The sequence below is a fragment of the Podarcis melisellensis genome (assembly GCF_964234715.1).
Source record: "Podarcis melisellensis genome assembly, chromosome: 7".
Classification (NCBI taxonomy): Eukaryota; Metazoa; Chordata; class Lepidosauria; order Squamata; family Lacertidae; genus Podarcis; species Podarcis melisellensis.
In genome coordinates, this window is record NC_138539.1 from 48,250,204 (window position 1) to 48,269,650 (window position 19,447).

The 19,447-nt window shown below is 41.1% G+C and overlaps 1 protein-coding gene across 1 annotated transcript; it reads left to right on the forward strand.

Annotated features, from left to right (window-relative positions):
• Positions 1–1,817: 1,817 nt before the first annotated feature.
• Positions 1,818–15,193, forward strand: NDUFV2 (NADH:ubiquinone oxidoreductase core subunit V2). Its single transcript, XM_081918131.1, has 8 exons — positions 1,818–1,988; positions 5,041–5,106; positions 8,004–8,066; positions 8,149–8,265; positions 10,496–10,664; positions 12,033–12,142; positions 13,872–13,948; positions 15,035–15,193. The coding sequence occupies exons 1-8, from the start codon at positions 1,947–1,949 to the stop codon at positions 15,126–15,128; spliced, it is 738 nt and encodes a 245-aa protein (XP_081774257.1). The 5' UTR covers positions 1,818–1,946; the 3' UTR covers positions 15,129–15,193.
• Positions 15,194–19,447: the final 4,254 nt, after the last annotated feature.

Sequence of the window (19,447 nt, forward strand, 5' to 3'; positions counted from 1 at the left end):
TGTACTCATCAGCTCCATCTGGTATGCAGGCTGAGACCCTAACTGCCCGTGGACTGTCTTGCCAGAGTGGTGCATGCTCTAGTTATCTCTCACTTGGACTACTGCAATGCGCTCTATGTGAGGCTACCTTTGAAGGTGATCCGGAAACTACAACTAATCCAGAATGTGGCAGCTAGACTGGTGACTGGGAGCGGCCACCGAGACCATATAACACTGGTCTTGAAAGACCTATACTGGCTCCTAGTACGTTTCCGAGCACAATTCAAAGTGTTGGTGCTGACCTTTAAAGCCCTAAACGGCTTTGGTCCAGTATACCTGAAGGAGGATCTCCACCCCCATTGTTCTGCCCGGACACTGAGGTCTAGTGCCGAGGGCCTTCTAGCAGTTCCCTCACTGCGAGAAGCCAAGTTACAGGGAAGCAGGCAGGGGCCTTTTCGGTAGTGGTACCTGCCCTGTGGAATGCCCTCCCACCAGATGTCAAAGAGAAAAACAACTACCAGACTTTTAGAAGACATCTGAAGGCAGCCTTGTTTAGGAAAGCTTTTAATGTTTAATAGGTTATTGTATTTTAATATTCTGTTGGAAGCTGCCCAGAGTGGCTGGGGAAACCCAGCCAGATGGGCGGGGTATAAATAATAAATTTATTATTATTATTATTATTATTATTATTATTATTATTATTATTATTATTATTATTATTATTTGCAGCTAAATTCTGGTCTTGATAGTCTACACTTTTTCTAAATTAAAAAGTAGAAGCATATATCCATGCTAGTAACTGTCAAAGTACACCCTGCTGGTGCCAGCTGAGTGACAAGGCCCCTCTAACTGCTGTAAAGTTTTTTTTGGAATTCATGTGGTTTTCAGAGGAAACAGAGAAAAAACAGGATGAATAGCAATGGATTTAAATTCCAGAAACGGGATATGTATACAAGCAGCTTTTAACAGTAACAACTGATAATGGTGGTAAGCACCACATTTTATACATGGCATATGATGAGATGATTCTTCGCTGCAAGTAACAGCCACCCACAGCCAGATGGTAGCACCCATTAAAGAATGGTGGTGCCAGAGCATGGTGTGGAAATTATGGAATAGGGACAGGAGATAAACTGCATGTTGCATGACCAGATGAAAAGAAAGACAGAACTCCTGTTCGTTACCACAGCCTAAGTATGTGACAAAACTCACAACAGCTCTAGTTGAGACCTAGAACTGAGTCAACCTTATCTTGGAGAGGGCAGAGATACAATGACTTTTTCAGCAATATAGTACAGTACACATTCTTTTTAATGGGCACTACTTTGAAGGCAAGCCATTATTAATTTTAGGGCTGGCCCACCCATGAAGCAAGGTGAGGCGACCGCCTCAGGTGGCAGGATCAGATCCACAGGAGCAGCAGATCGGTCCTCCAAGGAATGCATCACCTGCTTTCTGCTGCTGCCACAGTGACACCAACAGCTGTGATGCGCTCCTTGGAGGCACAGCATACAATATACTGTATACAGTAACATAAAATAAAACAGAATAAAATCTGACATGATGACATCTATCATGAAAACTAAGAACCATCGGGTTCGAAAGACCTGGACAAATAAATACATTTACACCTGTGGTCTAAATATAGCTAGTTTTGAAGTTTCGCACATTCTGGCTTTAAAAAAAAACGTTTTGCCATTAGCATTCCATAACGCGATCGGGCTGCTTTTCGAAACCCATCGCCTATCTATTCTCCTTCTCCTCCTCTTCCGTACGCGCGTCCACAATCTTCGGCAGGCGGCGGAGTCGCGCGCGCATGCTCAGATCAGCCTGCAGCTCGCACTGCGACTGCGCGCGCGGCGCCGAGCGCGTAAGCAGCGGCAGCAGCGTCTCCTCGAGAAGGAGAAGTTTTCCATTTGTCTGCCGGCGGCAGCGGCGGCGGCGAGGAGCCGCGGCTGAGAGCCGCCATGTTGCTGTCCGCTCCTTTTCGGGCCGCTTTCGCGCGTTCGGTAAGGAGGGCGGTGGGGCTGAGGGAAACGCCGCTTCCTGCAGCGCGCTGGTCGGGCGTCCCCGGCAGTGTCGGTGGAGGGCAGTAGCGGCCAAGGGCATGGAGGCGGCCCTCGCCTTCCTCGGGTGGAAGGGGAAAGGGAGGAGCTTGATTCGGTTTCTGCCCCGCTCCCGGCGGAGATGGCGGGAGGGGTGGACAAGGGCTGGGCGGAGGGTTTGGTGGGGAGCGGGGTTGCTTTACGGTTACCGCTTTGGGGTCCATGCTTTCCTGGGAATTAGCCTTATAAAAGAAAAATAAACCATACGAGGAGAGGGAATGGGCTGCGGACCGCGGGGAGGCAGGTAGATGGGAAAGGACGAACGCCGCCGCCGCCGCCGCCTTCTTCACCTCCTGAATGCCACCCTCTTTTTTTGGAATGGCTGTTTTGCAAGCAGGAGCGACCGTAAGGGTTGCGTTACACGTTTGTCGCGTGTAACGTGAAGTCAGGTCTTGGGAACGTTCAAACTACTGCAAGTGACAGCGTTAGACCAAACTCCTAATCCTGTCAAATCTTGATAAAGTTGTGGATAGAGAATTGGAAGCGCAGGTTGGGTGAGCATATGAGCTCTTTTTTCTGCTGGGCCTTTGCACTTGGTTTTGGAGCCTCACAAGTGGTGGGGTCCTAGGAAGCACTTTAAATCGATTCCGGCTTTAGATAGATTCCCTGGCAGGCCCCTTTTAAACATGTAGGTCTGTATCTGTCCTGCCTGTTTCCTCATCGGCACCACCCTCCTTGTTGTCTGTTTACTTGCTCAGACCTTGTGCTGCGCTGCTTTATCGTTGCTGCTTTTTCCCTCTGACCACAGACAAAGGCTGCCCAACAGACCAGCAACACAAGCCCTGGGTGAGCCCAATGATGGCAGGAGTCCTGTGTTATACCTAAGAGATAGCTAGTGAATAGGAAGCACAGTGACTGGAATTGGTATTCCATAGCAGGGGCTACTGCTGAGATGAACAGCATAAAATCTAAGATAACTTGGACTGTTGTGTCACTTTGGTTTTTAAGTACCGTAAATACATGTTTTTGACAGGTGGGTGATGAAAGAAGAGAACAATGTGTATTTCTTAGCATGGAAAAGGAGTTCCCTAATTGCAGGCAAAAAGGGATCAGAAACAGTTATAGAAATTATCACAAGAGCATTAAGACAGTTGCAAGATTGATGAATTTCTAGTGCATTTTGAATATATTTTTTATTAAAGCAACAGTCTCATTCCTTTTTAAAGAGTTACTTTAAATAGTAGAGTTTGCATACAACTTTATTGAGCTGTTTTCATGAAGCATATTAATAGTTGTATGTGCATACAAATTTCTGTATATAAATGAATAATATAGGTCAGTCAGTAGAGCAGGAAACTCTTAATCCCAGGGTTGTGAGTTTGAGCCCCACATTCGGCGAAAGATTCCTGCATTGCAGGTTGGACACTAGATGATCCCCATGGCCCCTTCCAACACTACAATTCTAGGATTCTACTTTAATAAGAAAATATTCCATTTAATTTAAAATTAAAATTTGTTTTTGGCACCAGTCACATAAGAATCCTGATGTATCAGATCAAAGGCTTGTCTAGTTCAGCATCCTTTTCTCCACAATGGACAGCCAAAGGGCAATGGAAAGCAGGACACCAAGGCAATAGCCCTCGCTAACAAGTGGTATTCAGAGGCATATTGTCTCTGAACTTGGCATATAGCCATCATAACTAGTAGCCATTGATAGTCTTATCTCAATCATTTGTCTAATTCCCTTTTAAAGTAATTAAATTGGAGTTAACATGTCATTACATCATGTGGTAGTGAATACCATAGTTTGAACTATGTGCTGTTTGAATAATTAATTTCTAAAAACAGTAGTTTTTAGATGAGCAACAGATTCTGGTGACCCTGCAGAAAAAAAATTGATTGCCTAACTATTTGTTTCTAAACACTTGTGGTTTTTTACCTCCTACAACTAAAGTTTGTGGGAGGCAGGGTTGGAATACGGATGTGGCTATTTTTAGTCCATGTTTATCATCCCTTCTCTAAAGTTAGGCAGCAGTTTAGGAAAGTATTCTGATGTTCTCTCACAGTGATGCACCATGCTGTTCAAATGCATACAACTGCTGTTCCTTCTCTTTTGTAAACTTGAAAAGGTATATCAACACACACCTGAATTCTTGCAGGAGTGTGCTACCAGACTATTTCTCAAGACAACTACTAGGAGAGAGTATATAGTGGCAAATAGGTATTCCAAGATAAATTCAGGTTCATTTTTGTTGCTTAGCCAGAAGCCTGTAGATAGCTTCTCATTAAGTTCTATGTTTTGGCAATAGCTATACAGTAATGGGCATTGATAATCTGTTTGTTCATATTAGTTATTGTACACTTGCTTCATGGTAAAATTGCCTCTTGCCCAAGACCTGCCCAAGCATATACTGTACTTCTTTTCCCGTTTCTTTCTCTATGACCTCTTAGCACATTGATTTGCAATGTTTTCCTACTACTGCACTTTATTTGGGTACTATTTATAGCAATTTCAGTGATTCAAGTAATGTGCCTTCTTTAGTGCTGCAGCACACTTTGGTAGTCTTCTATGATGCAGACCACTTAGTTGTTAGATAAGCATGCTGTTAGATCAAAATTACTGGAGGATTCCAATCAAGCATATTGGTGTGAGACAGTGGATTGATATAATGGCTGAGGGTGATAAAGCTTTGAAAACTGATGCACAAGCAAACTTTACTGTGGTTTTGTAGTTCCTGTGGAAAAGAAGTATTTGAGGCGGTTCTCATAGGAGGGTCACAGGCAGGCTAAAATCATGCCCATCATCATCTTCTGCTCTGAGCTTCCAGTTGGTAGCGCCATCATGAATTATATAAGTTGTTTAGGAGCAGAAGGGATGGGCAGACACAAAACTTTTTTCAGGTGGGTTAAATATTGGTTTCTCTGGTATTCCCTGCTTTTTTTTTAAATGTGGTACTCTTTATGTAAGATGTAACTTTAAAACAGATGCTTACCTTCTATAAAATGTGCTTTGTAGGTGGCACAGATTCGCTCTCTTCATGCAACAGCTGTACGCAATGGTGGTGGTGGAGCTTTGTTTGTGGTAAGCAATTTGTATGTACAACTAAAGCAGATGTAACTGAAAATTGAGAAATGTGTTTTTTATTGTCTTTTTTATCACTTGTCCTCCACAGTAATATCACAATCCATTTTTCTCAGCAAATGTAAGACTACATTGATAATATCTCTCCTTTTTATATTAATGAAGATGAGATTTTATGGAGAGAGAATGTATTTGAGTAACTCCATATGAGTTCAAAAGCTTTAATTATTTCTGTTTATTTGGGTGTTGGAATAATGCATCTGTTCTGCAGTAATGGTGGTACTGTTAACCTGGAAGTTAACCTGTTTCAGCAGGAAGTTTTCGTGGGTCATATTTGTAACTTTGATACCGTTGTTGCTTTATAGATTGTACAAACTGGTGCTTCTATATGGCTTTATTTCAAAGACTTGTACAGTGGTGCCTCGCTAGACGAAAAGAATTTGTTCCGCGATTCTCTTCGTCTAGCGGTTTTTTCGTCTTGCGAAGCAAGCCCATTGACAGCTTAGCGGATTAGCGCTACAGCTGTCAAGCGGCTTCCAGCGATCAGCTGTTAAGCGGCTTATCAGCGGAACAGCTGATAAGCGGCTTAGCGGCTTAAGAAAAGGGTGAAAAAAGCGAAAAGAACCCGCGGGGGGGATGCAAGATTTTTTTCGTCTTGCGAAGCAACCCCATAGGGAAATTCGTTTTGCGAAGCGCCTCCAAAACGGAAAACCCTTTCGTCTAGCGGGTTTTTCGTCTTGCGAGGCGTTCGTCTTGCGGTGCACCGCTGTATCTACATTTTCACTTAACTGTATAGTAGAACCTCTACTTAAAACCGCCTCCACTCGCAGACATTCCAAGTTGCGACCGCGGGAAACCTGGAAATAACCAGTGGGTTTGCTGCCGTTTCCGCATGCACAGGGGCTATTGCCATTCGCAGACGCAAAGAAGTGGCAATCGCCATTTGCACATGCGCAGAAGCGGGTGATCGCTGCCCGCGCCTGCGCACAACGGCACCTCTCCCAATGACCCGTTTCACCATAAGGATGGGCCTCCGGAATGGATTGTGGTCGTGAGTAGAAGTTCTACTGTAACTGGAACCTGTAAATAGACAGGCAAGAGAAATTTGGCATGAAGGCAGCAAAAGAGTTATCACAACATTAACCCCACTCGGTAGGGTATGCTGAAATGTCAGTAAGGCTTGATAAATTTTGCCCATGTTGTATGACTTTACAACACTTCTGATGTTAAGTCCTGCTGTCTAGCTTAATGGTGGAGCACATGCTTTGTATGCAAAAATGTCCCAGGTTCAAACCCCTTGACATTTACAGGTAGGATCAGGAAAGACTCCTTGCTGAAACCTTTGAGAGCTACTGCCACTCAGCATAGACAATACTGAGACAGTTTGACTGAATAAAAGGCATCTTCCCCTAATATAGATGACCTCCTGATATAAAGACAAAATGTGCAGTGGGGAAAACTACATAATAGGGGGCTATGGGTCTAAATATGCATATATATATATATATATATATATATATATATGCATATATGCTCAGAAAAATAACATGAACCATTCTTTATGATACATGACTCCTCTATGTGTACCTGTATTGCAATACATAATTAAACCCTCTGTGGCTCTTTTGTATTCTGAAGCAGAAATTATTGCTTTTAATTTTTATCAGGCACTTAGCTACTTGAACGTATTTAGTGGTTTTTTTCTTTACTTGAGATGTAATCATTATTTATGTATATAATGCCATCAATATGCATAACACTTTACAGAGCACAAAAGTACTGGTTCCTGTCTCTGAGGAGCTTAACTAAACTTCTGTACAGGGAAAACAAAGACGATGGGGAGGGAAAAGAAGGCAGCAGTAAACACACAGAATGGTGAAGCTGAAGGGGCAAACGTCATGGGCAGGGATATATTGGATATAGTGGAGAGATGAGAAGGGGAAAGACATTTGAAGGTAAGAGCAAGGTGTATGTTCTGAATGTGGGAACTAAGTAAAAACCAGTGAGGGGATTTAGGGAGGAGTGTCTCACAATCAGAGCAGCAACAGAAGTGAACAATTTTGGCAGGAGAGTGCTGGAAAAGAAATGAGAAGGCAAAATTGAGAAGACCAGCAAGGAGAAGATTGCGCTATTCTATATGAGAGATGATTAGGGTATGAACCAGAGTCTTTGCCAAGGGGACAAAGAAGAAGGGCTGTGGAGGGAGTTGAGTAGGAAAGAAAAAGGCAACATTACAGGAATAAGCGGCATGCTCTAGGAGTTCAAAGATGGAAGGTGGTAGGTAGTTGGAGAATGGATCAAGGGATGTTTTTTCAAGAAAAGGTGCACTGTAGCAGTTTCAACCTGCCTATACTTCATACTATGTTTCATGCTAGGAGATATTCTGGCTGTCCCGTTTGGTATTAACTTGGCTTGGGGACTATGAAATAGTAAAGTGATAGTTAAATTTTGACCAATCAGCTGACTGTTGTACAATCCCTACAGTTTGCATTGCGTTTTTATTTTTGCAATCCTTAAAGCAAATACACCAATGTTGATACTAGTGGAATTTACCTATAATACTTATACAGGGTTGAAGCTCTAATTCCCTAAAGTGTTAGTCTTTTAAAAAAGCTTTTTTCATATGTTGAGTCTATGAATAAACTGCAGGGAACAATATTTTATTTCAGTCTGTTTGAAATAGGCTGACCAGATGTATAGGAGAAAGCAACTCCTGTATCTGTTGAATAGAAGAATTTTTTTTTTGCAGATGCATCTTTTCATACTTGCACGAGAAGCTGTGTTTGTACAAAATACCATCTTCTACATAACTATTAAGGTAGAATAGTCTTGTTTTTGCTGCATCTGACATATGTGTTCTAAATATGTGTAATTGTTTCATTATTTTGTTTGTACAGCACAGAGATACTCCTGAAAACAACCCAAATACTCAATTTGATTTCACACCTGAAAACTATAAGGTATGTCATGATACTTGATAGGCTGTATCTTTACAGAAAACTGATTTTTTTTTGCTATTGTAATGCTTATTTTCTTTAACAGCGAATAGAGGCAATAGTAAGCAACTATCCAGAGGGACACAAATCTGGAGCAGTGATGTCAGTCCTGGATCTAGCCCAAAGACAGCATGGATGGCTACCTATATCAGCGATGAATAAGGTACTTCATTATTTCAGGAGGCAAACCCTCCATGGTTAAGATATTTTCAAACACATTCTTAGATATAATGATCAACAAAAAGATATGGCAGAGTTTGAGAAGCTCATATTGAAGTTCATCAATTATTGTTAAATTATGATGCAGAGGAACAGGTCAAAGAATACATTCTCAAGTGGGCTCAGAATATTGGTGAAAATGTTCTGATGAAAGTGTAGGAAAAGCTTCGGCTATTGGTTTGTAAGTTTTTGTTAAATATGGGAACAAGCAAGAACTGTTTTACAGTCATACTTCGGGATAAATACGCTTCAGGTTGAGCGCCTTCGGGTTGCGCTCCACGGCAACCCGGAAGTAACAGGAGCGTGTTACTTCCAGGTTTCACTGCTCACGCATGCGCAAACAGTCAAAATGACGTCATGTGCGGAAGCAGCAAAACGCGACCTGCGCACGCACAGACACGCTGTCACGTCTTACGTTCTGTTTGGGACGCAAACGGGGCTCCGGAACGGATCCCGTTCGCATCCCGAGGTACCACTGTATATGCATGGCCCCAGTGGTATATTACTCTTGCGAAACGACATAAAATAGTAATTACCTAGACACCTTCTGCAAATACCAAAAAGAGGAGGGTGGTTTTATCATCTTAGGTGGAAATGCGACTGGGCAAAAAAATGTTTGAGAATGATTAAAGACCAAAAGAATAGGTTTCTGGTATACAGAGTTCTGCTACACGTTGTTGTTGTTGTTGTTGTTGTTGTTGTTGAATTACTTGGATGTGTCAGTAAAACATGACATTTGGAAATGGGCGCTTATTAGCTGCATCCAGAATCCTATACGAAGGGAACTGGAGCTCCCATCAACATCCAGTCCATCACAGAGTGGTATAACAGATGTTGGGGAAAATATCCTGGTAGCTAAGCTATCGTATTTACAGTGAGGGGGGGAAGTATTTGATCCCCTGCTAAATTTGCCCGTTTGCCCTCTGACGAAGAAAGGTCCAGTCCATAATTTTAGTGGTAGGTTTATTGTAGCTGTGAAAGACAGAATAACAACAGGAAAACCCCAGAAACCCAGAAGACAAAAGTCAGAGATTGATGTGTAGATTAAGAGAACAGAATATCAGACAGACCAACTTTTGGCTTATATAGCTTGCCTATATTCAATATTTCACTAAGGCAGGTTTTTTGTGGATATTAGTTAAGGGTTTAAAAATGTTTTGAGTGTGAGACCTGAGTTTGAGTTTACAGTTGTTTGAGCATGAGAATTGATCTGTTTAATCATTTGCTTATGTGATTATTGGTCTTGAGTTAAGGAATATTGTACATGATTTCTTAAGGCCCTTTGGAATGTCCCTGTTGTTTATTTGATCAGTTGTATGTATGTATGTATGTATGTATATTTGTTTGTATGTAATCATTACTGTGTATTTTTGCATATGAATCGTGGATAATGCTGTTTATAATAGTTGGTTAGTCTTGTACAAAATGTAAAGCACATTATGTGAAAGAAGCTATACCAGTGTAAGTAGTAGTAGTTATTAAAAACTTTACTGTCTATACTATGGATTTTTAATAAAGTTGTGTCATGAAGAAATCTTCTAAAAGACTTCTGTATCTGAATAAAAGTGCACTGACTGTTCCTATCCGACTACGTTGCTGATGTACTATATGAAGGTCAAGGGTAGTGCACTCATAGGTATACTAAAAGACAGAATAGGACAACAGGGATGTGTTTTTTTTGGTGCTGCTTTGAATTATGTGGTAGAACATTTTCTAGTCTGTAAATAGTTTTGATAGTCTGTAAAATGGTTTTGAATAGTCTCAAATCTAGCACTTTAAAATATTTATTGATAATTTCTACCAGTGAGTTAATGGATTAAATCATGGCCTGTGGATCTACTATTGTTGTTGGATTCAAATTCCATCATTTGTACCCCAAAGGCTCTCCTAGCTGGGGCTGATGGTAACTGTAGTCCGGGTCATGAACTATATTAACAATAACACCTTGTTAATAATTATTAACAATAAACCTTGTTAATAATCAATCTTGGAAGAAGAAACGCTTGAAAAAAATGCACATTTACTATCACATTTTGTGGAAAAAAATTGTTGGTTAAGAAATACAAGGATTCATATCATTCGCTGGCATTATAATTGCTTTTCAAAATGTTAGTGTTAGTTGAAACTGCTCATTTTATGTCCTGAAAAAATAAAACAGTCTTTTATTGTTACAGGTTGCTGAGATTCTAGACATACCTCCCATGAGAGTTTATGAAGTAGCAACCTTTTATACAATGTATAATCGTAAACCCGTTGGGAAATACCATATTCAGATCTGCACCACTACGCCTTGCATGCTGTGTGACTCGGATAGCATATTAGAAGCCATTCAGAAGAAACTTGGTAGGATATGTAGCTTACTTCTCTTATGTGGGGTTCTTCATTTACATTGTACTACCTTTTACAGAGGATTTGGTAAGGCTCCAGAACATTTTTAATGTATAGTCATTTTCTCTGCTACTACACCTTCTTCTTCCTGGAAATGAAAGTAAAGAAAGTGTTTGGAATCAAACTAAAAAGTGAAAACCTCATCACTTCAAATAATAATGTTTTAAACTGAAACTGAAAATACTTTAAATGAGAGCATAGGAGCAGGCCTGCTTAACAGCAGTGATAATTATCTGCATAACCGTAAGCCCACATTACAACTAGAAATTGTATGCCCTTCTCTTCTGGGGACATCAATCTGTTCTGAATAACAGGTTATACAGTATATACAACTTGAAGTTTCAGGAAATGCTGAAAAAAGGAGGTAAACATAAAAATTAAGGGAGCCTAATGTTTTCAACATCCCCTCTCCTAATTTGCTTAAAAATGGCTGTGGCTGTTTTAATGCTATAGTTTCTATAGCTTGGATCTTTGTCCAGGTCTGACCAGACATCATCTCTCACTCTACCACACCTTGGTCAGTAACCTCTTGAATGTTATGAGACAAGTACAACCTTTATGGATCTGTTCAACAACGGAGAGAAACATTAAGTTTTCACATCCTGACACTTTGCTAAATATATTACAGTGGTGGGGGTGTAGCTGTCATCCTGGCAGGATGCCACTGCCACACAGGCATTCATATAATGCAGCCAACTGCTTTCAGTTTTATAAGGTCTAAAACAGCTATAATTTTAAATATCAGTCTTTATTCAACAGTGCATGCACTATAAAACTAGATTCTCCAGCCTGCTCTAACAGCCAGATCTTTATAGTCCTGTAACTTTGAATGCAACCCCTGCTGTTAGATCAGGCTGGGGATCACACACAGAGCACCTGTTTGCACACGATTGTGTAAACAGACACAATCTATGCATTTTGTCCTTATTTATATTTAAGGAAATCACTATGAAAATAGTGTTTGAGATTAGAGACACACATACATCATTTTATTTGTATTCCTCCTTTCCATAGTTCAAACCATGCTCAAGGCGGCTTACAACATGAAAAAATACATAATTACAAACAACAAAAGTGGTCATAAACAATAAACATACAACAAAATTAAACAATTTCCACATAAATCCTAATAAGATCTAAAATAAAGATATTTTTTAAAAAATATAAATAACAGCAACAACCTCCCGCTAAACAATACCCCAGCCCAAGAGTGTTCAGCAGCCTCAGCTTTTGTAGCTGGAGTCAGTCGGGGCCCCGGTCTCCCAGGGCAAGTGGGAAAAGGCCTGCAAGGTTCTAATGCTTTGTTTTTGCTTATGTCCCTAGGTATAAAAGTTGGAGAAACAACACCTGATAAACTCTTCACTCTGATTGAAGTGGAATGTTTGGGGGCTTGTGTAAATGCACCAATGGTACAAATAAATGATAACTATTATGTAAGTACAAGTGGGTCCCTCCATCAAAATGTTGCAGTGTATCCATGGGGTGCATTTGTTGTCTGATCCTGTGGCTTTAGGGGAGATGAATACACAAACACTAGCATCAAAAAAGTAGTCTCTTCCTTGCCTTGACTCCAACCTTAATATAAAGTGCAGCTGGTCTGCATGCAAGTTAATAGAACACAAACCTTCCTCTCTGCAAGGTGGTCTGAAGTAGCAGTTCATGCAGAGTGGCCTTTTCTTCCTCCTGAGAAGTATGGAGAGTTTTTGACTGGTAAGATGAATCAAGGGACGCGGATGGCGCTGTGGGTAAAACCTCAGTGCCTAGGACTTGCCGATCGTATGGTCGGCGGTTCGAATCCCAGCGGCGGGGTGAGCTCCCGTCGTTCGGTCCCAGCTCCTGCCCACCTAGCAGTTCGAAAGCACCCCTAAGTGCAAGTAGATAAATAGGTACCACTTTATAGAGGGAAGGTAAACGGCGTTTCTGTGTGCTGCGCTAGTGCTGGCTCGCCAGAGCAGCTTCGTCACGCTGGCCACGTGACCTGGAAGTGTCTGCGGACAGCGCTGGCTCCCGGCCTCTTAAGCGAGATGAGCACACAACCCCAGAGTCGGTCACGACTGGCCCGTACGGGCAGGGGTACCTTTACTTTTACCTTTTTAATATGAATCGACTTCAGCCCCACCTCTGACCTCCAATATTAATAGTTGTCTATGGCAGAGTTGTCATAAGCTTCTCTATCTCTCTCTCTCTCAGCACAGCCCCCAACCTGCAACAACCCTGCAGGGTTGTTGTAAAATCTTTTATCAGCTCAATCTGCAATGAGAGAAATAGGTATCACTGCAGATTTGCACACGCTATTTGCTTCATCCCAATCCTCAAACCTGCACTAGGGTGTAATATCTCTGAACAACGCTGAAGTGTAATAACCACTTGAGCTTGATTTGCGGCATACAGTATGACTTTATTGCAGGGTTGTCATAAGCCCCTCTCTCTTAGCCACAGCTTATTCTGTCCTGTACTACTGGGACACTTAACTAGGTTTGCTTTGGAATTTGCACGGCAAAATAGCCCCCAAAATTGTAACAAAATATTTGCATTAAAATAACTATCCTGTTGATATCCTGGAAGAGGACAATGCTAGCAGGTTAACTCATTTCATTCCCCCTCCCTCCCTCAAACACACACTTTTCTTTCCCCACCAGATACTGAGTGTGCTCAGTCCTCAATGAGCTGTTAGAAGAGGGGTTGTCCTGTACCCCTCCTTTAAAGTGTACTTCTGCAATACCTCTTGGTGCTTACCATCTGAGTTTACTATTCAGAGTAACCAAATATAACCCAATGTAATCAAACTATGTTTATCCAGTTTAACTTATCCTGTTTTTTCTTTATTTTAAGAGTACTAAAAGTTGTTTCCTCACATAAATAATTAAGTGGATTGTTATTTTTTTTATTGAAAATGAGCTAGATTTGAACCAGTTTGTATTCTGTGTTTGCTGTGTGACAGTAGTGTATTGCTGTGAGCATTTGTTCCCATAACCATATTGACAAATTGTAGGATCTACTAGACAGCAGGAAACCTGCCCCACTTACAAGCTATAATTATGCCTACATTTTTTCAAGGGTTAATAGAATTACCACAGAGTGATACTTTTAGTCCCCAAAAAATGCTATAATACTTTTTTAAATGTCAGGAAATGTTTACATTTTCCTTATTTCACATTTCAGGAAGATCTGACAACAAAAGACATAGAAGACATAATTGATGAACTAAAAGCTGGAAAAGTTCCAAAACCTGGACCAAGGTATTTTATTCATTTGTACCATATAATAAATACTAAGGAAAATTGGGAACAGTAATATCATATGTAATTAGCATTACATATTCTTTCCACAGCAAGTTGCAAACATATCTATAGATATGGGAAACCAAATATAAACCTTTATTCCAATGATGCTTCAAGTTTATAAACTTTAAGGGTCTGTGTCCTAGTTGCCAAAATATTTCAGTGAAATAGCTGAATTCACAGCAGTACTGAGTCTTGACCAAACTTCAGTGAGATGGGATTGCTTCTAAATTTAATTGTGTGTTTATTCAAGTGTTTATTTGACATGCTTACATCTTCACTTCTTTACAGTCAGGAGGCTCAAGCTAGTTTTACACTGCATAGATTTCAGATCAAGTGCCTTCAGTGGCTATACAGCACTCTAAATAAATCAGATTCACTGATTTGTGGCAATCATTTTGCAAGTTATAGTCAAATTGTGATGCTCTCAGACACAAAATTATTTTTATTTTTGAGAAACCGTATTTGCCGCATCACTTTCTTTTGTAATTTGATTGTATGCTTGCTACAGAGGAAGAATGTTATGCCAGTGAGGCACCGTGCTAGACTAAGACCAGAGAGAACCAGATTCAAATCTCTGCTCAGCCATGTCGCTCACAGGAAGACTGGGCTGGTCCCATATATGCTTAACCTATTTCAGTGGGTTGCTGTGAGAATATGGGAGTCCTCAGAAAAAGGGCAGGATAAAAATGTAATAAACACACAGTAATTTAACAACTGAGGGTTTTTCCCCTAACATTCAACTTGTAAAATTCAACCTACATCTTTGGTTTACAAGACACAGCCTGATCCTATACTCAGATGTAACCCCAAGTTACTTCAGTGGAGCTATAAAGTTGAACATGCAAGAACTACAACTGTGCTTAGAAAGTAGCATGCATACATTGGCTTTTGAACTTGTTTTTAAACTTGCGACTAGGTTCATGTTTTCACAAATATCCAGAACTAAAGAGGTTTGAAGAAAATGAGTGTCTTCTGTTTACCCTTGAAGATGAGTAGTGCAATGGAAGTAATACATAAGTTAATTGCTCTCTCTTTTTGCAGGAGTGGGCGCTTCTCTTGTGAGCCAGCTGGTGGTCTCACTTCTCTGACAGAACCACCCAAGGGACCTGGTTTTGGAGTTCGGCCAGACCTTTAAGACTATTGTTCTAGCTGTAAGGAACTACTTCAGAAAATAAAATCTGAACTGCATACAGATGAAAACATGAGTTCAGTTGCTTACAGTCTGGTATAATAATTTTACTTTAATATAGTTACCTGAGATTAAAATTCAAGTTTTATTATTGTTTATATTTATTAATTTTGTTATAGGCAAATGGAAAATGCAAGAGTCATCCCCAAACCAGGGCTATCCTAACCCAAGTAACACAACACTTTATATCAATTTTACATAAATTTTAAATTAAAATAAGAACAAAATAAAGTCTCTTTAAAAAGCTTTTATTTTTTATATATATATTTATATATATATATATTAGGTACATAAATTATATAAATCTAACAAGCAGTCAAAAAAAATTGAGTAGAAAGGTGGGTGGGAAAAATATTATATTAACAGAGACCAAACTGCTGTGCAAGTGGAATGTATACATAGCTAACCTGTGGCCCTCCAGGTATTGTTGAACTTCTACTCTCATCAGCCACAGCCAGCAAAAGCCAGTTTCAGGGATAATACAAGTTGTAACCCAGCAGCATCCAGAGGGCCACAATTACCCATCCCTGGCCTTAATAGTCAAAGATAGTTGCACCAGATAGAAGTTTCAGGTACCCACACAGTGTAGGTGATTTTGAAGATATGACTTGTCCACTGGGTACACTGAGGGGACAGATGTTTTCAATGCCATATAATTAATCTCAGGGCTACTAATGCAAAGACCTATGAATTTAACACAGAATACTGTGTTTAAGGTGTGTGCTTTACAATGCCCTAAAATAATCTGAATGCAAATTGTAATGAAACAAGGGCACGATTAAACCTAGTTTCTATTTATTGCAAACTGTAATTTTGGGATATTCTCGTAACTAATGTGTTTGACAGCACTAGCATTCATATAATTTAGTATGTCCAATTTAGCAAGATACCAATGTAAATGCAGTTTATTCTATTGAATAAGCATTGAATATTGGTTTTGTGTTGCTGACCTAACAAAAAATTTAAGTTTGATATAAGTACTTACAAATTCTTAAACTCCATAAAGACAGAACTAAGCCCTAAGCCAGAGTTTGCATATTTTCACTTTTATAGTATACAAATTGGGAATCTTTCTAATTCCTGTAGATTAGACTCCTTAGATTCCTTGCTAGTCTTCACTTTAAGTTACTTGAATATGTTCAGGGTCTATTGTTTAGGTATTCATAATATCTCTCTACTTGTGGTACACTAATTAGATGACTTAACATGATGTGCAGACCACTCCGTCTCAGCGTAGATGATAGATTTTATTGTTACATCCTGGTCTTTGATTATATTAAAAGTGTTTTGCTAAGAACTAAGGGACACGGGTGGCGCTGTGGTCTAAACCAGAGCCTAGGGCTCGCCAATCGGAAGGTTGGCGGTTCGAATCCCCGCAATGGGGTGAGCTCCTGTTGTTCAGTCCCAGCTCCTGCCCACCTAGCAGTTCGAAAGGACGTCATGTGCAAGTAGATAAATAGGTACTGCTCCAGCGGGAAAGTAAACAGCGTTTCTGTGCGCTGCTCTGGTTCACGAGAAGCGGCTTAGTCATACTAGCCACATGACCCGGAAGCTGTCTACAGACAAAAGCCGGCTCCATCGGCCTATAGAGCGAGGTGAGCGCGCAACCCAAGTCATCCGCAACTGGACCTTACAGTCATGGGTACCTCTACCTTTACCTATACTTCAGAACAGTGAGCTGTGAGTTATCAGGCTGTCAACGGGGGATGTTTAATGTAAGAAACCAGAACTCAGATAGGGTAATACACTGCGTAATCTGAAGCAGATTTTAATGTATGCTCCTCAAATATTTTGAAATGACTACATTACCATTCCGCCTTTCCTCTCCAAACTTCATTCATGAAGTTCACTTACATGTGGTGAAAAAAACAAAAAAGTAAGTTTTAACTTTAAATGTGTATGTTATGCAGCTAAACCTACTTAAATTACTAGATACACAGTGTACTCTTGAACTAGAATTGCAATCTACAGAGAGAAGTTAGGAGATTATCTTTAGATTCATGATTGCTTCTGCACAATCCTCCCAAAATTTATTTTTAAAGCATCTAAAAGCTGGTCTTGTGAGGTTAGACAGATGTTTCTATTCCTTACAGCAACTGTATTTAATCATGTTTTAGCAGTGGCTGTCACTAACTTGATGGGGGGGAAAGTCCAGGACTTAAAACTGATATGTATTTGGCATGGGTGGATGAAAAAGCTATAACCAGTTAATTGCCTTTCCAACAAAGTATCACCTTTAATAAACTTGTAATTTAGAACTTTAATATGTTTTAATTTCTGATTTTCACAAATCAAATGGAAATTGTAAATTGCACCTACTATGAACTGCAGAATGTCGATCCCAGAATTTTATGCTTCTGGACATGTGCCTTATTGTTGGTGCCTTTTATGGGTTTATGCAGTATCAAAGGTCTGTGAAACCGGGCCTGTGCTTATGACAACATCTGTATGTTTGTGAACAGTAGCCTTCTAGTATCCTGACGACAATACACAGTATCCAGTTTGTTTTATAAAACTTCTTATGGGAAATCTCTTAGCCTGGTTCAAAATAAACTTGAATATATGAATGTTAAACCAAAGCATAGAGTCTCAAAAAACTAAATCCAATTCTTATGGTCAATTAACCACACCCACTCTGCTTTGTAAATATTGCAAAATTTATTTTTTTAAATAATAAGAATATAAGACTGTTGCATCAGGCTAAAGTCCTATGTAGTCCAGCTCTGTGTTCACATATTGTTGAGCAGATGTTCATGAAGCCCACAAGCATAACCTAAGTGCTACAGCTTTCTCCTCACCTGCAAGTCCCAGCAAATGCCTATTAAAAGGCATGCTGCCTTTTGACAGTGGAGGTAGTACATAGCCATTGAACCTAGTCCTTGATAGCTTCATCACCCATGAATTTATCTGTTAACTCCCATCAGGGTGCTGAGCTAAAGCTAACAAACCCCAGTGAGTCTACTACATAGAACACAAAGTCTAGTACTATGCGTGACAGCTTTTGATAGTTAATGATATAACCTTACATCATTATAACAAGCCTTGAGCTACAAACTCTTATGAAAAGCCACTTTCTAAAGAAATAAAACTCATTCGTCCAGCTGCTTGGCAGTAGTTCTGAGGAGAAGACATCTTGACGAGATCAGGCTCTTGTCACAGGAGTTTCTAGGTGTCTGTCTGCTCCAGAACGCTATAGTATATCACTTTTAAAGTTGATCTAGTATTTTATCAAGTTTGTGACTCAAATGGGTATAATTGTACCACTAGTTCACGTTCCCAGCTATTTTTCCTAGTCAGAACCAGTGACGTGAATAGTACTACCCTACGCGCTACCCTGCTATACTAGGCTAATGCCAACTATCTACTCTCAACCGGTTTTCGTTTCAAACGCGGAGCTACCTCGTCATATCGCTTACTGAGACCACACACCACAAAAAACGGTCACAGCGGCTGCACGCTCTGCAGTGGTGGGGAGGCTAATTCAGTCCTCGTGCAACGTGAACCGGTGCTCGGTTGTCTTTGCAGAAGCCCTTGTTCCCCACGCGTTAGTCCCGTGAGACTGTAGTCCTCACAGGGGAGCAAAGCCCCGCGTACTGCTGCCCCCCCCCCGCAACCTCCGCGCTTTTATTAGGATGCGGCGGAGCCACACATACACACACCAGCCGCGCATGCGCGTTCGGTGTTTATGAAAACTCACTGCGCCACCGCCGCCGGAAAGCCCTTCCCTGGGGAAGGGAGTGACCTGTAGGAGTGGCTCCGGGGCGAAGATGCCTCCGTTCGCATTCGGCCCAAGCGAGGAAGCCTAGCCCGCGCGTTCCTTCTCTTACCCGTAGCCTGCCTCTTCGGACCACCGCCGCTGGTATTTCCAGAAAGTTCCAGCAGCGCCACACGAGAAGGAAAAACTAGACGGGCGCGCGTGCGCACCAGGCACTCACTTTCTGTCTCCGCCCTCTAACCGTGTCAGGGCCCGTTATTCCTTTTATTTTCTCCCTTACATCTGCGTGGTACGCTAGGGAGAAGGTAGCATTTCTTATGTGGAATGCCGAGGAATTCTGACAAGGGGGTGATTATGACGTTGGCCCTTACTCTCGTGCCCTCTAAATCCTCCCCCGCCCCTTTCTCTTTAACGCTCACGGCGGCGGCGCGTGCCTACCCGTTTCTGGTGCCCTTCTGCAGGTCACGTGATCGGCGCTTCAGCCAATCCGCGTGGAAAGTCACAAACCGACATTCTGACGGGCTTGAAAAGCGGAGGGGGTGAGCGAGCG

What these genes read in the sequence shown, in the direction of transcription:
- NDUFV2 (XM_081918131.1), top strand. Translation starts at nt 1,947, where the DNA reads ATGTTGCTGTCCGCTCCTTTTCGGGCCGCTTTCGCGCGTTCG. An exon ending in GGGCCGCTTTCGCGCGTTCG is followed by an intron (nt 1,989 to 5,040) that starts GTAAGGAGGGCG and finishes TGTGCTTTGTAG; the next exon opens with GTGGCACAGATTCGCTCTCT. An exon ending in GTTCCAAAACCTGGACCAAG is followed by an intron (nt 13,949 to 15,034) that starts GTATTTTATTCA and finishes CTCTTTTTGCAG; the next exon opens with GAGTGGGCGCTTCTCTTGTG.